Source organism: Balaenoptera ricei, chromosome 2, assembly GCF_028023285.1.
Source record: "Balaenoptera ricei isolate mBalRic1 chromosome 2, mBalRic1.hap2, whole genome shotgun sequence".
NCBI classification, from domain to species: Eukaryota; Metazoa; Chordata; class Mammalia; order Artiodactyla; family Balaenopteridae; genus Balaenoptera; species Balaenoptera ricei.
Genome location: NC_082640.1, coordinates 79,342,813 through 79,364,396, shown reverse-complemented (window position 1 = coordinate 79,364,396; position 21,584 = coordinate 79,342,813). Strand labels below are relative to the sequence as shown.

The 21,584-nt window shown below is 34.3% G+C and overlaps 1 protein-coding gene across 8 annotated transcripts in view; it reads right to left on the bottom strand.

Moving 5' to 3' along the window:
* Positions 1-21,584, bottom strand: part of ZNF280D (zinc finger protein 280D) — a 123,583-nt gene that overhangs the window by 32,085 nt on the left and 69,914 nt on the right. For 7 of the 8 annotated variants that reach the window (XR_009500824.1, XR_009500825.1, XR_009500823.1 and 4 more), the window contains 3 exons: positions 14,669-14,731; positions 9,165-9,283; positions 8,978-9,014 (listed from right to left, as the gene is read on the bottom strand). Coding sequence is in view for 5 of the 8 variants with exons in the window: in XM_059913213.1 (XP_059769196.1) it covers positions 8,978-9,014; positions 9,165-9,283; positions 14,669-14,731 (219 nt within the window). In the remaining 3 variants the exon portion in view is untranslated. Of the gene's footprint in view, positions 1-7,865; positions 8,371-8,977; positions 9,015-9,164; positions 9,284-14,668; positions 14,732-21,584 lie in introns of those variants that run through there. The other variant, XM_059913216.1, reaches the window with a different exon arrangement.

Genomic DNA, 21,584 nt, shown 5'->3' with positions numbered 1-21,584 from the left:
GGTATTTTTTTATTTTGTTGGCAATATTGAATTAAGCCCTGAATACTTAATTTATAATGTATTCGCAAACTACCCTCAGAATCGGGAGACTGAAAAAATGGTAGTAACCTCAGAAACACTGGTAGAAGTTGGTAGCATTTGCCCTAAATGAAGGACTATATCAAAGTTTCATTTATCTTTCCCTTTCAATGGGTTTCCCATTACTTCCTGCTTACCAGCTATCAAAGGCAGAAGTCCAAAATGCCAGAAACCACTGTATTTTGATACACAGTTCCTACTTGCTAACTTGCAATTACATACCAGGGGCAAATGTACTGCATCCACTTTGAAAAGGAAAAACTATCTTGCAGTTACTAAAGATTTGGTTTGAGACAGTAATGAGACAGTAATGTCCGTGGTAGGATAAGAGAATCTAAGGACATGATCCCCCATTACCTCCAATCCTAGTTACATTTCAAAAGGTTAGAGAAAGAAACAAACCCAAAGTAAATTCTGTGTATCTCACAGAGGAGATCAGTTTTTCTTTTTTCTGCTAAACCAAATATATGAAATGAAGACACTCTGACCATTTTGAACATTTAAGACTCTAATAACTTGGATTATGACCAGAGTCAGTAATTCCTCCAAATAAGTTCAGAACTTCACAGGAAAATAATGGAGTGATTCTTTACATATTCTTCAATGGAAATAGAGTTAGTAGAAGTAAACATTTTTAACAGAAATATTATTTTCAAATACAAAACATTTTTAAAAGGTTGCCATTCTGCTCTTAAAAGAGCTTACTTTCTGCTTGCATTTATGAAAGCTAATTAATGACTTATTGGTTTAGTTTAGAGTGGTATAATACAGTGGTATTTCTCTTTGGACCAAGTCCAGATTCTCTTCTGGTGTAGCATTTCACAAAAATCACATAATCTAATATATACATGGTATTAGGGGTTTAAATAATTATGAAATCAGTTTACTGTGTGGCCCTGTGAAGATGTAGATTCAGTGTCTCCATTTCCGACTGCCTATTCTGTAATTACCCTGGTGGCATGAACTATGTATGTCTCATTCATGTTTCCATTTCCAGCACTTGACAAAGAGTCTTGCATACAGAAGGCAGGGAATCAATGTTTGTTGTCAATGAATATGTGGAAGGGTTATCTATATTATACTATGAAAGAGCCATGTAGTTAGCACTGGAGCTAAGTATAAAGTTCAGTAGCCAGAAATACAAGAGGGGAATTCACAGCTTCAAGGAGAGTCAGTTTTACATTTTCATTTTTTTCCTAGTACTCTTTAAATTAGGGGAATTTAATAAAATATAAAAGACATTTTTATCTATAAAACACAGTTTACATCTCTTTTAAGTCTTCAAAACAATCATGTAAAGATTATTTACAGATGAATAAACTGAAGTAACTTGAACATAAAGTGAGAGAGCTGGGTTTGGAACTCTGATATTTTGACTCCAGTCAGTGCCCTTACATTATACTTTGCTTAGAACAAAATTGGAAGTCATTGAGAGAACTAAATCAACTTTTAAAATCACTTCAAACTGTGGCATTTAGGACATTTGATTCAGTCAATAAATAGACATCTTTCAATAAGTAGCCAAGTTTTCCAAGCTTGAGTTATTATGGATTTACTATGGATTCTTATGCTCTGAAGATTGCTAGAGGGAAACACCTATTCTCAACTTTTTGTCAAGAAAACAAACCTTGCAAAATTTAAAACTTTACTTCCATTCTATGTAATAATTAATCTATCCAGGTAGATATACAGAAGAAAATGGAGAAAGGGGAAAATAAGGGAGAAACAGATAGAAAAGAGCAATTCCATGATTGAGTTACAATCTTTCTAATATCTGAGAAAAGCAGATTTTTAAAAAAATCATTTCAAAGGTCTACAAAAGAAAGAGCCACTTTACTAGCACAATTACACATTTTTCGTAAGTTTAGTAGTATTAGATAAGTAGTCAAGATGACTGGAAATGAATGCCTGGCAATAATTAATAAAAGGTTTTCTTTAAGAAAGAAATTCTGTAAGCTAAAAAAATAAAAGTTTTCCTCCTAAGCAGAGAGGATTATGTACCAGTTTTCAACAAGGGTGTTAAGGGTGTTTGCTGTTTCAGTCTTCAGATAGGAAAAGTCAGAACTACAATCAAATTCTGACATCTGACAATTATATGAGGTGCAACTGAACACTGTAATAAAATGCCATCCAACCAGCAGTTTGGAGGAATATACTCCAAGAACTATGAATCAAAATTACAAATAACTGCAGTACAGTTAGTACAGTCAGTGGATTGCCACTAAAACTCTCAATGATGAGAAGATTCCACTGATATGTAGTTCCCAGGGTCTCCTGTAAGTAGCAGCAGTAATAACAGTGCTAACAGCAATAACAGCTGGAGCAACAGCAGGAACAGCAGTAATTAGTAGTAGTAATAATAGCAGCAGCAGCAGCTAGAGCAACAACGGCACCAACAACATGCATTTATTGAATGATCATTTTTTGTCAGGCCAGTGCCAAATAATTTTAATTATTTAAATAATTTGAATTATTTAAATTAATAATTTAACGTCCACAGATTATCTCTATTTCTTACAGCCACCCTGCAAAAAATTATTACATACCTTTCACTAATGAGGAAGATAAGGTGAAGTAATTTTCACAAGGCTACAGAGCTGGTTAGATATACAACCAGGATTTAAACCTAGGACTGCCTTATTTTAAAGCTGTACTCCTTTCCCAACACTACACTTCACAGAAGTAAGGATAAAGATACTTTTCAGTGTGGAGGATTAAAAACAGTAGATTCCTACATTTCAGTAAATGATATAGAAAAAGAGATTCACAGTAGCCTCTCCATGCTTGTAGAGGAAGGTAAGGTCTTCCAGGTGGGCAAATACCAAAGTGACTAGAGTGAGGCCGTAGAAGGATCTCAAAATCAGAGATGTGGGCTGAAAGATGAGATGAACCACAGTGTGGTCAGTATAAGGCACTATAATTTAGGGGAAAATACGATTTATACTATTTTTAAAGACAGAGATTACTAAAATGAACCTAGGATTCATAACTATTCCCTAAAACTACAAGTTTATTGAGCTTCAGGCACCAAAAATCTAATTTTATGACTAATACGTGCTTCAAACAATTAGCTCTTAAGAAAGATTTACTGGGTTAGGAAAAGAAAGTTAACATAAATGATTTGTGAAAATGGTATGAGATGGTCAGAATGAAAAGCAGGCTGAAGATTAGGATAATTCTATCTGAACAAAATGCAGGCAGAAGTAAAATTATGAAAAGTAATAAGAGTAACAATGATAACTTTACAGTTACACAGTGCTTCCTATGTGACAATCACTTTCTAAGTACTATATACATATGCTAACTCATTTAATTCCCTCTACACTTTATGAACAGGTACTGTTGTTTACATGCATTTTACAAATGAGGAATGAGGCAGAAGTCTGTAACCTACCCAAAGTCACACATGTTCTAGTAAACAGCAGGGTAGGAACTCCAAACTAGGCAATCAACTGCAGAGCCTACACTCTTTAACCACTACACCACACTGTACCTTTAAGGGTCTGAGAGGGTTTAAAATGAAGCTGGCTATCGAATCACCCAATCTTAGTATCAAAGAAGTTCTCCTGAAGCTGTTTAAGTAGGAAGTAAAACTTTACTATATAAGAAATTCCTTAACAGATAATAAAAGGCTGAAAATAGTCTCAAGAAAAGTAGGTAAGTGGGTAGATTGATAAGCTAAGCATAAGGAGTTACAGAGAAGCTAGAAACAGATAATGAGAGATTCTTAAGCTTCTTAGTGTGAAATCATATAAAGTAACCATACTCTCCAACAAAAATATCCCTTGCTGCCATAATCAGAGGCAGAATAAACTAATAATTGGTCTGTCCCTGTTATGCATTTATTAGATTTTACAAACATAATAATGAGGATATCATTTTTCTGACGTAATTTCTAAAAATATGAAAATGTACATTGCTAGCCTCTAGTTACAAACACTATCTTACAAATGATTCATAAACATAAATGAAATGTCTAGGAATCCATCTTAGGCAACACTACACAACTACTTTTTATTTCCCAGTTCATAAAATTTGAAGGATTACTCCAGATCAGTATTCTACACGCTATTCCATGGAGATTAAGAAGTGAATAAGTATTCAAAGAAAAAAACTCTAAAGTCAAATAAATATTCTCTTAGACATTCACAAGTCACATACAGCATGAAAAAGCCCATATCAAAGAATCAATTTAACTTTAACTTGCATTGCCCAAATTTATTTGACCATGGAAACTTTTCCCCCCAACTTATAAATTATGGACATTAGTTGTACAGTACAGAACCTGGGAAAAAATAACCTAGTTACTTTCTTTAATAGAAGTTTAAGAGAACTACTTTTACAAGAGCCTATGAAAGAGTTAAATGTGCTGAGGAATAATGTGAACATTTAATTTTCTCAAGGTCAAAGAGTCCCTGTTTCTGCTACTGGGAATAGGATACGTGGCATTCTAAATTTATCTTGTCATAAGAACAAATTATGACAATGTAAGTATAACCAATATTGAATAATAGAATCTCAGAAGTCTAGAACAAGTCAGCACTCACATTTTACAAATAGGGTAACTGAGGCTCCAAGAACACTGCCACTCCCCTGGTTTTCTTTCTATATCATCGGTCACTCCTTCTCAGTTTCCTTTGCCAATTCCTTCTCATCTCCCTGACCTTTTATTGTCAGATTCGCCAGAGCTCAGCCTGTGGACTCTGCCCTTTCTCTCTCTCTACTGTATCCCTTGGTGATCTCATATAGTCCCCTGATTTTTTTTAATGAATTTTAAATTTTGGTATAATTGTATATTCACATGCAGTTATAAGAAATAACACAGAGAGATTCCATATTCCCTTTGTCCAGTTTCCCCAATGATAACATCTTATAATACAAAATAACAGTAAAAAATTATAGCACAAAAGCATAAGCAGGATGTTGGCGGTGATACATATACCAACCTTACTCAGTTTTCCCCAGTTTTACTTGTATTTATTTCCATGACATTAAATGATATTTACAGCTTAGAACACCCCCCTAAATTCATACAGGTGAATGCTTATGACATGTCAACTTGCATATCTAATAGATATCACAAACTAAAATATGTCCCAAATCACAGTCATCATCTTCCCTCTCAAATCTATTACTTCTAGTCTTCCCAATCTCAGTTAATATCAATGCCATCTTTGCGGTTGCTCACACTTGTAACTGGAATCATCCTCAAAACTTTCTTTCTTCTACACTTCACATATAAACCATCAACGAATTCAAAACATGTCCCAAGTCAAAACTCTTATCACCTAAACTGCTAGCAGCCTAGCCTAAACCTCCACCATCTCATACCTGGATTATTACAATAACCTCCTAATTAATCTCCCTGATTTTGTCCTTGGTCTTCTACAGTTTATTCCGAAGACAGCAGCTATGGTAATACAGACACTCTTCTGTATTTAAAGGTTTTCGTTGATTGTGGTTTTTATTGAGGTATAAAACACTCCTCTATTCAAAATGCTCTAATAGCTACTTATCTCATAGTAAAAGGCGAATTCCTTACAACGGTCCATAACGTCCTATACACATGGCCCACATTACCTTGCAGGCCCCAACTCCTACTACTCTTCCTCTTAATCACTTATTTGCAGCCAGACCAGTCTCCATGCAGTTCTTCTTTCAGGTCTTTACTCAAATGTCATCTCTCTGTGAGACCTTCCCTGACTACCAAATTTTAAATGGCAGCCTCCAAACTCCCACCCAGTACTTCTTATCCCCCTTCCCTATGTTATTTTTCTCCATAGTATTGACCACTATCTAACATACTATGTATTTTATTTACTTTATATTGTCTGTCTTTCACCACTAAAATGTTCGTTCTGTGAGGGCAGAGATTTCAGTCCATTTTTCTAGCACTTAGAAAGGTGCCAGGCACAAAGCAGATGTTCAAGAAATATTTGCTGAATAAACAAATGAGGCCCAAATAGGTGAGGTGTTATGCCAAAATATCACAAAAATAGGGCAAGAATCCAAGTCTCTGTAGTTTAGCAGTCATTTTTTCTCAAAATAGAGATGGACTTAAACTGAACCAATCTCATTTTTTATTCAGTGGTAACCAAAAGCACACATGCATGAAATGGCAATTTCTGATCAGGTGAATAAACTATTTAGAATAACCTGATGGCAAGGAGGGATTAGACTCAAGCTAAAACTCATTAGCACAAAATTAAAATATGACCAACTGCCTATAATCAACAAGTTTTGTACTAACTGCCTTAGGTGTTTTATTTAAATTATGTTTTTAAAAAGGAAGTTATAGGTGATAGAACTTTAGGAGTTTAAACTTTAAGAAAATGAACTTGATAATACTATAAAATAGAGTCCTATGGAAGAACACAAAGCAGTACTCCTACATTGCTATATCAAGAATACAATTTCTCATATTTTTTAACTATAGCCAAGGTAGAGCAAATATCTATAAGTGAAAAAGGAACTTATGTTAAAAATGTAAAGAAGTTGTTTCTGGGCAAAATTTTTAAATTTTTTTAAAAACTGGGTAGAAAGAAGGTGAACGACAAAACTTCCTAGAGACAGATAAGGAAATAAAGGCTAGCATAACACCAAATCCACCTACTGAGAGACAAGCCACTTCCAGAGCTTTTGAAAAATTATTCATTTACCGTAGAAATTAGTTTGGAAATTTAAAACTAATGGGTTCAAATTTTTTTATTATTAATTGCAAGAAGCACATTACATAATAAGTAGTCATCTATATTGGCTTTAAATCTGTTTCAAAGTAAAACTGAGCAAGTTCTGACTTCAGAGTAAAAAAACATGACTGAGTCATACTTCCAGAGCCTGCCTAACCCTTATATCAACTAAGATCACAAAAGGTATTTTGCATGTCATTAAAATTCAATAAATTGGTAAAGTATGAACAGTGACCTTTCAATTGTGCCAGAGGAAAAAGAGCAAGATGCACTAAGTAGATACAGCTCTCAGTGTGCAGGCCAAATAATAAGGCTTCCATGAAACAATAAAGGCAATGCTCCTATTTATATGATTAAATCTACAGCTTTCATATGAAATTCTTTATTAGTAAATAATTCCTGAGGCACTTAAACAACAGAATTTTTATTAAAACAAAATAGTAGCATCAAAACTGTTTATTAGAGCTAGAGTCAATGTAACTAAAATAAACAAATGTCAACTTTTAAAAAAATATATATGTGAAAATATGTTTTATATATGATAGAAACAAGTGCATTATTGGCCCCTATATTTTTTAATGTTACCACTACCCAAAGGAACTATTAATAGCTAAGTAGGTATTATGTATTAGATGTACAAATATGTAACTTTAAAACTTGTTTTACTGTATAAAAAAATAAAACTAAATTTAAAAAAAAACTTGTTTTAAGGTCTGCAAGAATAGGTTTTGTCAATTCTTTACACCTTAGAACTCACAATTATTAAGATAATATTAATAATAATAATCCTGAAATAAGAATGGATATAATAATGTCTAATGGTCTGAACAACAGCCAAATTAAAAAACTATAAATAAGCAGCTATAGGAAATCTGTAGAGAATTCTAGGGAATATCTTGGAGTTCTTAACAAAACAAAGCAAACATTAAACAACAGTTTTAAAGAAAAGAATATAAAAATAGACATCATAAAATAGACATCAATACATTTGGAGAACATAAAACCAAGCTATCAAAATTAAACTAAATTTTTAAAAAATAAAAAATCTGATAATTGATGTTGTCAAAAAACTATGAAGTTACTCCTGGGTAATACATTTTAAATAACAGTAAAAATAAGTGAAATTTTGGAACATAATTGTAGAGACCTGTTGTTCCAAGGACATGAAAAATAACCATTTCCTAATAACTGGAGATTTTGTATTCCTTGGATGCATTCATGCTAGAGGAAGATTAAAGGGCAGCAGCCAAAATGACTAAACTTCAACTGGGACGCTGAAGCACAGATTTGATTTTCTTGGCCAGAAGTGACCCACAAGCTTAAGATCAAGAGCCAAAGCCCCCAGTGGGAAGCTGTGCTCTATTTGGTGGGCCTTGATACCATCTCTGACTATATCAACATCAGCCTCATGGAAGGCCAGCCATGAGGGAAGGGAGTCTCCCCAAGATCTGATTTCCTGAGACCACAACCTAGAACAGGTCCCACAGTCAAATTAGTCACATTCCTTGGAAAGAGAGAACAGGCATCAGTTGTGTCCATCGAAGGGGGACACTGTCCAGGTGTACCCTGAACATTTTTTGAAATCTCTGGGCTGCTTCTCCATCTGAAAAATAAGAAAAATAGCACAATGACAGACAACGAATGAGGAAAAAGACAATCATCTGGCCTAAAAAACTTAAGACTTATAAGAAATTAAGAAAGCAGACAAAACAGACAAAAAGACAAACAGCCATATCATTTGGAACATATTATTCTGAAGTCAAGTACAGCAGAGAAAAACACAAATTATTTTAAGCAAAGTAAGAAATGACCATAGCAACAAAAGTTATTTTTGGAGAGAGCCAACTGGAGAAAAAAAAAAATGTATGTTAAGATATGTCAACCTGACACAAAGATAAGGTGGAATAAGAATCTAGTCCCATTTGAAGCTGAAAAGAGCTGAATAATGAGAGCTAGTGTCATGAACTTGGCTGCTTAACTGCCTTTGTGTAAGAAAACATCTCAGAACTTTGAACTTAGGAAATTCCAACTTGTCTTGCACCAGGTCACGAGCTCCATAGAGCAGGAACCTATTTCAACAAGCAGCTTTAAAAAAAAACAAAAAAAACAAAATACTTTAATATTTTTCATTTCTATTAATGATACATTTAAAAATGCAATAGTGCTAAAATCCATCAAAGTAAAATGCACTGAATAAAAATTAAACTTACTCAGAAAGATGTTCAGAAGTTGGGATACAAACAGAAACTGAAATTAGAAGAAAAGTATTATATTTAAAACAGCATATGAAATATGATGAGTGAGAAAAACGATTTAGTAAATAGCACATACTGTGGCTGACCAATAATACCAGAATAAATATCAAAAATCCAAAGTAGAACAATTTTATATACGTACCTTTCTCTATTACAACTTGACAAGCATGAGTTTCATGTTGACTTAAGTGTGTAGCCATATTATCTAAGCCAGAAACATCAGTTAGGAAATCACAATTAAGGCACACTAGAGTAATGCCCCTATAAAAAACAAAGCAAATAGTATAAAAGAAAACGTTTTTATCTTTTATGAAAATCCACACACCAGTTCAATGAATACTTTTCCATGATTTGCTTTCTGTGTCATAACTGTCATTCCAATTTTTATTATATAAACTTGATATAACTGAAATGATTCTCTAGAAAATGTCATAGTCATATTCAAATTATACTACCATTTATTTGCAGAAAGTATTTTTGCTTTATAAACTTTTCTCTCTCATACCAGTTACTGAAAGCTAAGAGTCAAGAGACCTACAGTCCAGTCTTGGCTCCACTAACAACATGCATCACTTGGACAAGTCACAAGTCTATTTGTGTCTATGCCCATCTGCAAAGCACGAGTTCAGTATATATAAATGTACAATATATACATTAGTCAATGTATATTTACTAAGGCTGTCTTTACACATACTGTACTACTAGTGTACTGTATTGTGAATACAATGATGACCAAAAAATACAGTCTGTGCTCTCATGGAACATTTATCTAGTGTTTATCTAGGTGAGGAAAAAATTAGAAATGTGAAGGCTTTAAAAATAGATCATGTCGTAGCTGCTATCGTTGTATACTATGTGTTAAAGATTTTCCCATATGTTATTTAGTTTATTCTCACCACAAGCATCCAAGGTTGGTATTATTCTCAATTAACACTGAATTAACTGAAGTAGCTAATTCACTATTGAAGTCCAACGTCTGAGTTCCTCAGCATCCCAGTACTCTGAACTGGCCCACTTGCTTGGACCTAAACTACTTGTTCCCTTAACAAAACTTCACTGAGTACTGTAGTTCTTAAATATGTAATGATTATAAATTTTCAAAAAGGTTAGAAAGCAATTCCCATAGTCATCAATACATTTTTTTTGAATTCACGAATAGTTTTTATGCTTATTGGATCAAACTGTGTAGCATTTGCTACCTGAAGTATTTAAACATAATTGGCATATTATACCATGTAAAATTGGTCTTAAGATTCTAATTTAAAATGTTTAAACTTTTAACTTTGAGTTTTATTTTAAAATATTAAGCCTGCAAAAATATGCGAATGTTTCAGAGAACTTAGAAAGCCACTATGTTTAATTTATTATGTTTATTAGAGTTAAGCACTTGGGAGCTTGTGGGTCAAGCATCTGAAGAGCTGTTTAAAAGAAAATCAAATATATTAAACATATAAATGATGTTACATTGTTTAAAGGTAATTGAAATGTAAATGAGACTTTAAAAAATTCTAGTCTGTTCAGCTTAAATGAACTTTATCAAACATTATTTAAAGGCCCGCTTGAAAGTGATTTTTTAAAATAAATCTATTTATTTATTTATTTATGGCTACGTCAGGTCTTCGTTGCTGCACGCGGGCTTTCTCTAGTTGTAGTGAGTGGGGGCTACTCTTCCTTGCAGCGCGTGGGCTTCTCATTGCGGTGGCTTCTCCTGTGTGGAGCACTGGCTCTAAGCGCGCGGGCTCAGTAGTTGTGGCGCACGGGCTTAGTTGCTCCGCGGCATGTGGGATCTTCCCGGACCAGGGCTCGAACCCATGTCCCCTGCCTTGGCAGGCGTATTCTTAACCACTGCACCACCAGGGAAGTCCTGAAAGTGGTTATTAAATGTACTAGATTTCTAAATGGAATATTTTTAAGCTTAAGGAAAGTTAAGATTTAAATACTTAAATTTAATAATTACAGTCTTTTTCTATTAACAAACTGCCCTCAACAGACACTAAAAGTAGTCTCAACGGTAAGTAGCTAAATGCCTATTCCACTCGACATAGTTAATTGGACCAGGGATGGAATGTCTAACTCAAGCCTTCTCTGAACAGGGATTTGTAATTGGGATATATAATCACATTTCTTGATCTGGGAAAATGTGGGAGGCTAGGAATACTATGTTTGGGTCATCAATAGAGAAAGCTGGTCTACACAGAGAAAGGAGACTGGAACCCATGTCCAGAGAAAATAATAGAGACAAAATCATCCTGCTTCAGCAGGTCAGACTAGAAAGAAGCCGTGTTAGTAACTGATGGCTTTGTTTCCCTCGTATGTTCTGGCTGTATCTCTTCCTTCTAGGGGTCCATGAGGGTCTTTGAAATCCTGCTAATAAATTATTTTTGCTTAGGTGGAAAAAAATAGATCATGTAATGTGATCATTTTTATTGTCAGTTTATTAACAAAGCATAAATACATTTCTGAAGTTCATCACATACGTTAAAATTTTAAATGTTTTACCAATATACAAATACAAACAAATAACATACCTTAGCTTGACTTCTCCCCTAAAGCTCTACTCTAACAGTCTGCTGTATATTTTCCCCTAGAGGTCATACTGGCACATAAAAAACTGACCTTCATAAAACTAAAATCATGTACTTCCTTCCCAAATTAACTTATCCTGACTGGCCTTTCTTATGATGCCATTTCCTCTGAAAATAAAGCTCAACCTATAGTTATCTCTGTCTCTTCTTCCTTAAACAGTCAGTATGTCACGCACTTTATACCAGCAATTTATTGAGTACTTATTCTGTGCTAGTCTAACAATTTTAGACATACCATCTCATCTAAATCTAAACAACCCATAAAAGGTAGATGCTATAATTTATCACCTTTTTCATAGAGGATGGAGTTAGCTTAGTAATTTACCAAGGACACAGAGCTGGTAAAGATCAAGACCAGGTTTGAAATCAAGCACTTTCATCCCAGAGCCCAGTTTCTTAAAGATGATATAATACTCTCTCACCATTCTAACTCAAGTCCTTACTAGATTATTCATAACTACCACAAAAGTCCTAATCAATAGGATTCATGCATCTATAATCCACCCTATTATTAAAGGTGAGAAGAAATTCAACCTTCCTTCAGTTTCACTCAATTCTATATAAAACATCAAAGGTTGTCCAGTGCCCTCCAAAATAAGTCCAAACTCCTTAGCCTTATTTTCAACGCTTTTACAATCTGGCTCTAAGCTCAAAACTATTGCCCCCGATTTCAATATTATTACTATAACTTCAATGCTCCATTCATTTACTACTACCATTCCCCCTCTGTACGCCTTCTACTTTTTCATTTCTGCACCTCTATTCATGCTATTCCAACTCAAATGCCCCTGTACCTCTTCTATCAGTATAAACAATACTCATCCTTTAAAGCCAAGTAAACTAACACCTATATAGATCATTCCAAGTAAAGTAATCTCGCTCCCCTTTGGAAAAAAAACAACCATTATTGCACTTATTAAAATCCCTCTTGCTTTATTGTGGTTAGTTACATTCACCTCTTATCTCCCACCCAATAAAATGTACATTCTCTGAAGGTTGGTTCCAAGACTTCTTCATTATTACTATTATCTTTACAGGATCTGCTACATTATAGACCTAATAGATATATAGTAAACAGCTAAAGAACAAATATTCCATTCCAATAAAAGAATAACTACAAAAATTATTGTTCTGTACAATTATAAGTTTCTATGTTCCATTCACAGAAATAAGCAAATTTTCAATCTGAGACTTACTCAAGTTGAGAGAAAAACATCCCAGAGCTTTAAAATCATATGATTCATTTAGAAACCAAACACACAACTGAGCTTAACAATAGTGAGGTGAAAATCAAAAATCTCATCTTTTGAATGCAATAAAACTCTTCATTCTTATAAAAATTTTCAGTATAGGCAACCTCTAATATAGCTTAATCTATTTCCTTGAATTCAGTAAATGTTTAAAATTAGTACTAATGTATTTTTAAAACTGAACCAAATTTTTCTCTCCCTGTGAGCTACTGGTCCAACATCATAGATGGGACCTACTGTCCATGTAAGTCATTTTCAATACATACATTAATTTATTCAACAAATATTTACTGGGTGCCTAATCACTATCAATGCCTGGCATAGACAAAAATCCAAACCACACACATTCTTGTGAGAGGACACAGAAAATAAACAAAGTATACAGTGAATGAGATGATAGAAGATGATCCAGAGAAAAATGAAGCATAAAAAGGAGATAAAGAGCACTGGGGTAAAGCACAGGAGAAAGGATATAATTTTAAATCAAGTGGTCAAGGAAAGGCTCACTCATCAGAATAAAGACCCAAAGGAGATAAAGGAGCTAATCATACAAAAATCTGGGAAAGAGCAAACTAGTCACAGAGAATAATAAGTACAAAGGTCCTGAGACATAATATCATCCCCTCTTCCATCTTTTCCACTAACCCAAAATATCAAAACAAGTATTGGTTAACCTTATCTGTATAGATTAGCTTGGTGCAGCAAAGATACTGATATTTCAGGTAGCAAAGGCAACATGAGCAAAAATAAAGAGCAGTGGGGTCTAAAGAATTCAGAAGAATATGAAAAACACGGTGCTCAGTGAATTCTGAGTTAAGTGTGTGGTAAAACCAAATTCTCAATGTCTTCAGAAATATTCATCAACAGTTCTTTCTGCACAGTAAGCAAGCTGTACACTTTTCTTAATTTGAAAAGGAAAAAGTAAGAATTATACAGACTACATACTAATTTCAAGAATTCCAGTGGTTTAAGAAATTTACTTCAAAACTGAAAAAGTGTTAGTCACTTTACTACATATTTTAGGTATCTTTTTTTAATTCAAATATTGTTGGACAGCCCTATTTTTGTTCTCATTTTACAGTACGAATACATGAAGACTTCATCTTGACACCATTGGTCACCCCTGAAACAAATTTAGCGAGAGAATATAGGCTAATCAGGTACTTTGTAAAACACTCTGGCAGTTCCTCAAAGGCTTGACATAGGGTTACCATATAACCCAGCAATTCTAATCCTAGATATATACTAAAGAAAAATGAAGACATGTCCAAACAAAAATGAGTACACAAATGTTCACAACAGCAATATTCATAACAGATTCAAAGTTAAAATAACCTAAATGGATAAACAAACTATCATATATACATACAATGGAATATTATTCAGCAATAAGAAAAAGAAGCACTGATATATGCTACAATATGGATGAATCTTGAAAACGTTATGCTAAATGGAAGACACAAATCACAAAAGATCACATATTTTATCATTCCATTTACATGAAATGTTCAGAATAGGCAAATCTAAATAGACAGAAAGTAGATTAGTGGTTGCTTAGGGATGAAAGGAGTTGCAAGGAAATGGAGATAACCACTAATGGGTACAGAGTGCCTTTTTAAAGTGATAAAAACGTACTAAAATTAACTGTGGTAACTGCACAATCTGTGAATATACCAAAAACTATTAATTGTACAATTTAAATGTGTGAATTGCATGGTATATGAACTGTATCTCAATAAAAATATTATATACAAAAGATTTAAGTCATATAATTTTTCAATAGAAAAAAATTTAAAAGATCAACTAGTTACCTGAGATCTTCTGAATACTTCTTAAAGATACAAAACCTTTTACTTGGACGATTACTATGAAAGCTGGGAGAGACAAAACAGATTTTATTAATTTTACTATACAGTAAGTCATATTAATTTATAGCTATATATCAAGTCTATACTTAAATCTCTAGTTTTGAATAAAATATTATGATATAAATAATAATATAATGTTCATCATCCCTGTTTCATTCAGCATTTTAGCTTACGTTCCAACTTATCTATTTATTTTCTAGTGAAATGTATTTCACTAACTATATTCTTATACAATAAGTACCTCACCCTCACATAAAAAAAAGGAAATACTCAAAAGAGTTTAAAAAAGTAAAGTACATGATTTTCTTCAACTGTTAAGAGTTGAAAACAATTTAAAAGTTTTGCTAATCCCATTTTTGCTATAATATGAATGGTTACCAATAAGAATCATTTTAAAAATCCTTTTCCAACTTAACGTGTTTGTGTTGAGGAAGGGGAGTAGAATCCAAATTATCCCGGAAGTAAACAGTAGTTGAGCTAAATGCCACTGTTTACCATTTGTAAAATCAAACATTTAGAATTCTTTGCAATTACTAGTAGAGGTTTTTTAAAACAAAAATTAAAGCAGAACTCTTGAGCTAAAACAATGCTTCCCCTAAGCACAGAACAGAAAACCCCTAACCAAGCTTTGTAGCCCATGATGATAGCTTTTACATACCCTTTTAAATCTGATAAGGAAAGCTTTCCTATACTAGAAAACCAGGATCAGCTTAGCACAGTACTACTTAGCACAGATAAAAGTGGAGTCATAGACTAGTAACATCAGCATCATCTGGGAGCTTATTAAGAAATGCAAAGTCTTGCGCCCCCCCCCCCCCCCACATAGCTACTGAATTAACCTCTGGCAGTGGGGCCCAGGAATCTGTTTTAACAAGCTTTTTCAGTAATTCTTATGCAAGCTAAAGTTTGAGGAGCAGTAGCTTGCAATGATAGACCTAAAGTAGCCAACACACCAAGTCAATTCTAAGTCTCAGATACAAGGCAACCATCACCAGCAGAGCATGTATGTATGGGAAAAGAAATACTCTGACCAGTTATAATCCCCAGAGAACATTCTCAGAAGATTTCTAATAGTTATTTCTTCAATCTGGGGATAACTATTACTAAAGAGCTTATGAATTCAACATAACATGACAAAAATAATTGAATGGTTTTTTTAGGAAGAAACCATCAAGAGGTTGGGAACCACTGAAATTATATGTAAAAATTTGTGCACATAACTGTATTTCCTCAGAGTGTGTCCAAGATTTTATCTGATTCCCAAATAATGTGAACCAAGTAAATTATTTTTTTAAATGAGATTTAAAAGTAACTTTTAAAAGCTCTTTCTTCCTTCTCAAACAGACTGTTCCGGTTTCTTTATTTGGTAAGAGGAGAGGAAAAAATTACGTTTTAGGGTCTTTTGATGGCTTCCATTTCTGTCTATAACTTGTACCTTATTAAAGTGTTAGTACTTTTAAAATTTTAGTTGTCTGAATCCAGTTTTAATTTAGAGTTCCCTATCTATAAAAAAAACTTATACTGTCATTTTATTTATATTTATTACACAAATTCCATTCTTCTAGTTTTGTGTATTATAGGAAAGGAAAAGTGGATCTGCAGCTCACCAATAAAGAGGGGATAAAAAACTACCTTTCTACTTCCTATTAGACCTGTGTAAAGTTAATAACAATAGGGAAATAATCTAAGAAAGGAAAAAAAAGGTTAAGATTTTTATTATGATACAGTAAAACATAACATTAAAATCTAGGTTTTGAAAATTCACCATCTACTTAGACTATATATACATAATTATCAAAACTCATTAAGCTATTCTCTAAAAATAGATGAATTTTATTGTATATAAATTATACCTCAATAAGACTAGAGGCAAAAAAACCTCCCTTTGACCATCTTGCTTTGATATAAGTAAAAAGTTTACCTCTGAAGAAATACAAAGGATCCAACAATATTGACAGTATGCCTACTATTAAGACACCAGACTAGAGGTTGATGATACAATAAAGCAGGTTGTCTGCCTTAGAGTTCATGGTCCAGGGTTTCGGGGGGGAGGTGGTCAAAAAGCATCTGGCACAGAATAAACGCCTAATAAACATTTGCTAAACAAGTGAATACATATTCATTATCACAGGATAAACATCAACAGTGACACACACACAGTTTTGTGGTTGCATGAGGGAAAGCTGCAGGTAAATGGAGAAGTCAGCTAACAAGTAGTAGTACATTTCAGTTAGGAAGGTCCATATACTGACTTACTCCAGTCAAAGCAAAGAAAATAAGAGTTGAAGGCTCTTGGAAAAGTAGTTAGGAATTAGATATTAAAAGGTCTTACATTCTCCAGAAAATTTGAACTTCATCTATTAATATTAGGAAGGTAAAGGATTTTAGGCCAAAAAATATCCTGACCAGATATTAGTAACAAAAGGAAGGAAGAAATGGAAAAAGGCTGAAGGGGTGGGTTGTGGACAGAAGACCATTTATGATGCCATCACAATAATCTTAACTGTTCTTCTAATGACTATTATTTAGTGCCAATAAATCTATATAAAATATATAATCAACTAAAGCATATCCTATAAAAATTAATTCAGTAATCTGTCTTATTATTATATAGGAACAAATTGTTATACCAGCTTTCTTTTTCCTTGGAAAATTTTTAAATCATCCTTCAAAGCCGAAATGAAATGTCATCTATACAATACCTTCTCATTTCTTGTTTAAAGAATTCATCCTTACCTTCTCTGGGCTCTCACAGTCATTTGTTTATCACATTAAGCTAGGTAAATATATCTCTCCTACTAAATTGTGAAAATTAAAGGCAAGGACTTTACGATACCGAATAATGACAATTTAGAAATAATACCTATAATTACTTGAATTTCTCCTAAGTGCAAATCATTTTATTAAGCACTTTAAGTACATTTCCTCTAATAATCACAGTAACTTTCTCTCCAAGAAAAGGAAAATGGGAATCAGTTAAGTAATTTGCCCAAAGTCACACATGTAATAAATAAATGGTGAAGCTTGGTTTCAAATCCAGATTTGTCAGATTCTTCACCACCAGCTTACCACACTTCTTAGCAAACAGTAAGCTCTGCTAGAAATAGAGATATTAGGTACTTATGGCTGTTACCTTAACTCTATTACACGTAGAGAAAAAAGCCTTCTTTCTTATACATAATGTTGAAGAATAATAGCAATATTACACAGTAATGCATTTGCATTTTTTCAGGTGACTTCTACTGCTACCTAAAAGCTATAAGCAAACAGGGTTCAATAATTTAAACAACCAAACCCAAATAATGCTACTTTTTAAAAAAATCACTTAAAAATTATATGTTTAATGATGCTCTTCTTTGTAAGAGTCTTATTCCAAAAATGCTCCAACTGCGTAAGATTTTTTAAATATCCTCTTTCGAGATTTTATTTAAAGGCTTTCTTTTATAATTACAATAATGACTCTCACTTGCTGTTTGTAATGTGCTAGGTGACATGGTAAATACAAAGAGCCCCTTCTTCTCAAGGAGATAATACAGATACAAACAAACATAACAAAAGGCAGAACAGGGGGCTTCCCTGGTGGAGCAGTGGTTTAGAATCTGCCTGCCGATGCAGGGGACACGGGTTCGAGCCCTGGTCTGGGAAGATCACACATGCCGCGGAGCAACTAGGCCCGTGAGCCACAACTACTGAGCCTGCGCGTCTGGAGCCTGTGCTCCGCAACAAGAGGCCGCGATAGTGAGAGGCCCGCGCACCGCGATGAAGAGTGGCCCCCACTTGCCACAACTAGAGAAAGCCCTCGCACAGAAACGAAGACCCAACACAGCCAAAAATAAATAAATAAATAATAATTTTTAAAAAAAAAGCCTCCTGCTGCACATTTAAAAAAAAAAAAAAAAGGCAGAACAGATGAATGGCACACAACTGAAAGCGAGGAATGATCCCTGTGAGTGGTTGTGGTGATCAGACACTTCAAAGAAGGTAAAGTGAAAGGAAGGACAGGGGCATTCCAGGGACTAACAAAGAATAAGGAAAAGCCACTGTCAAAAATGAGTATGGCAGAAAGTTTATTCTGGAGAAGAGCAGTCTGAGACTGGAGGAGAAAAGACCAGTTGAGAGTACAGAGGTAGTATAGGATAGGGATTGAAGGGACTCATCCTCTGGAGAAAATGAAGTTTCTGTACATATAAAACTCAAGCCTGTAACAAGAATTCACACTGGGAAGAAGTAGTGGTTGGGCCATTCAATGGGAGATATCTAAGGCAGTGAGTGAGTCAAGGGTACATATGAAGTAGAGAAAAAGGAAAAGTGATCTACCAAACCCTAAGAGTGGCAATGGAAGCTTTCAGTTCCACATGAGGCTAACCATGAGTAAGACTGTGTGTCCTGACAATGAAGTGCAGGGTTGGGGCTCACTGGGAATTGGGATAAGGGTAGAAGGGAGCTGGGCTAATTGGGAATGTTTTAGAATAGAATGGATTTGGAGGTTTTATAGGACAAATGAGAAGCCTATGATAAATGGGAGAGGGAAGAGTAGAATGACCTTTGGCTTAGGAAAACACAAAATATTTTCCGATTTGATCCCCTATAAACTAAGGGCAGAATTAAAGCCGCATTTGGGGAGTCATACATTTGTCAAAGCACAAGAGACATTCCACACAGAAGTACACTTGGGAAAGGATGGCCGGGGCCTGGTTTAGAGGAAATGGATTATAGGTGTAGTCCACTGTAGTAGGTGGGAGGCAGAGAGGCAGAATGCAGAAGGTGTTGTCTCAGGAAGCCACGATGCACAGTGGCAGATCAAGAGAACTTCACAAGCTTAAGATACTTGCAACAGTGAATTTTTTTCCAGCTGGTATTCCACATTCACACAAATGATGCCCTGAAAGAGTATTTGGATGGTAGTAAAGTGAATTCTGGAAAGATGATAATGTTTGGTTTATTTAGGTTCTTTTTAGATGCCAATGAGTCAAAGGTAAAAAAAAAAAAACAAAACACAAAATAATTAGAAATACAGAGTTAGATCTCAGGAAAACTAAGGAATGAAACTGGAAGATTCAAAGTTGAAAGGTAAAAGTGACAGTGGTTACATTACGAAGAAAGGAAATGCAAGGAGGCGAGAAGAGCTGAAGGAAGAAAAGGCAATGAATAGGAGTAGGCAAAAAGGAAGAAGAAAAATAGTGGTAACGGTTAAACACAAGCTGAGGGGAACAGTTTCAAAAGTGAGTGACAACAATGACTCTAAAGAAGTCATAGAGTAGTAAGACTGAAAAAAAGTGAATAAATACGGGGATCAGTACTTGACAGATAATCTTTAAAGGGGCAGTGTTAGTTGGTAGGTGAGGATGATACTCAAATTAAAAGGTAAAGAAATGAATCACGAATATGCTAGTAACAAATACTTTTTACAAATGTTCATGGTAATAAGAAGACAAGAGATAAGGAAAGTAGGCAGTAAGGACAAGTCTCCCTCATCTTAAAAAAAATACCTGAAATCATTTGTAAGCAGAAGGAACCTGGTAGACAGAAGAGATGAAGTTGCAAATTAACTGAATGAAGTTGTGGAAGAACTAGAGGAGATAAGGGGCAGGGTTAACTTTGGAGAAGTAGAACATGTTTGATTTCTGAGATTAATGCCTGGATAAATGTAACAGGAAAAACATTTGAGGCTGAAAAGATTAATTAAAAGGATGACCTCCAACTGAGTATTTGTAGGCCATGTTAATAATAACTAAGAGAAGCCGAAATAAAATCTTTAGAGTACCAAAAAAATGTTTAATCAGGTAAGAATAAAGAAGTATTTAAAAATAAAAAGATAGGACCCAACTCAAGTTAAAGATCATGAGTCAGAGTTGATTGAATCAAGCACTATTTGGGGGTCTAGAATTGAGCATAAAGTTCAGAAGAAGAAGATGGTCAAGTCTTTGGCCTTTATGCCAGGTGAGCATGACTAAATGTGTAAAGGATTCTAGAACAAAAACAAAGCAGCAATCAAAACAGATGCCCTGAAGGTGAGGATGACTATAGTTAGATAGGTGCTGCTGGACTGGAAAAAGGACTCAAAGCTCAGAAAGTCATTGGGAAATGGGAATTCAAAAGAAATGAACAGTATATATGACAAGATTAAAATAGTACTGTGGTAAGAAAGGGGGTACAACAAGTTTAAAGTTGATGTAAAGCACTGGCACTAAAGAAGTCAAGTAACCATAATGTCAGGCTAGTCATCAAGGGGGTTAAAAAACTGTGAGAGAGGTGCTGGAGCCATCAAGAAACGTGGGAGAGTCCTTGAAAGGAGTACCTGATAATGACCAGAAAGTAATACAGAGGTCATGTTGTGATCTATAAGAAAATCACTTTTATTAATTATATTCTAATTCTAACTTTTGAAAAAATGGAACCTCACTTTGAATAATCAACCTAACTGGCTTATATCTGAACAACTTTTGACTATTTTTTAACATTTTATTTATTTATTTTTTAAATGTTTTATTCTCATAATCTGTCTTTACTATTTTTTTCTTTCTTTTTTTTTTTCCAGGCCACGTGGCATGTGGGATGTTAGTTCCCTGACCAGGGATGGAACCCATGCCCCCTGCACTGGAAGCGCAGAGTCTTAACCACTGGACTGCCAGGGAAGTCCCAATTTTTGACTATTTTTTAAAAAATAAAAATCCATCCTGAAGGATGCCCCAACTAATGAGATACAAATGAAGATAACATAGGCTATGAAGGCTTTCTCTGCATAAAATACTCAAACTATCTAAGTTGAATGAATTAAAGAAAAATAATTCCAACAATGGCATCATGACTGAAATAGTCTCTCATTTCACTGAATGAATGCAAGGAGAGATGGCTTGAT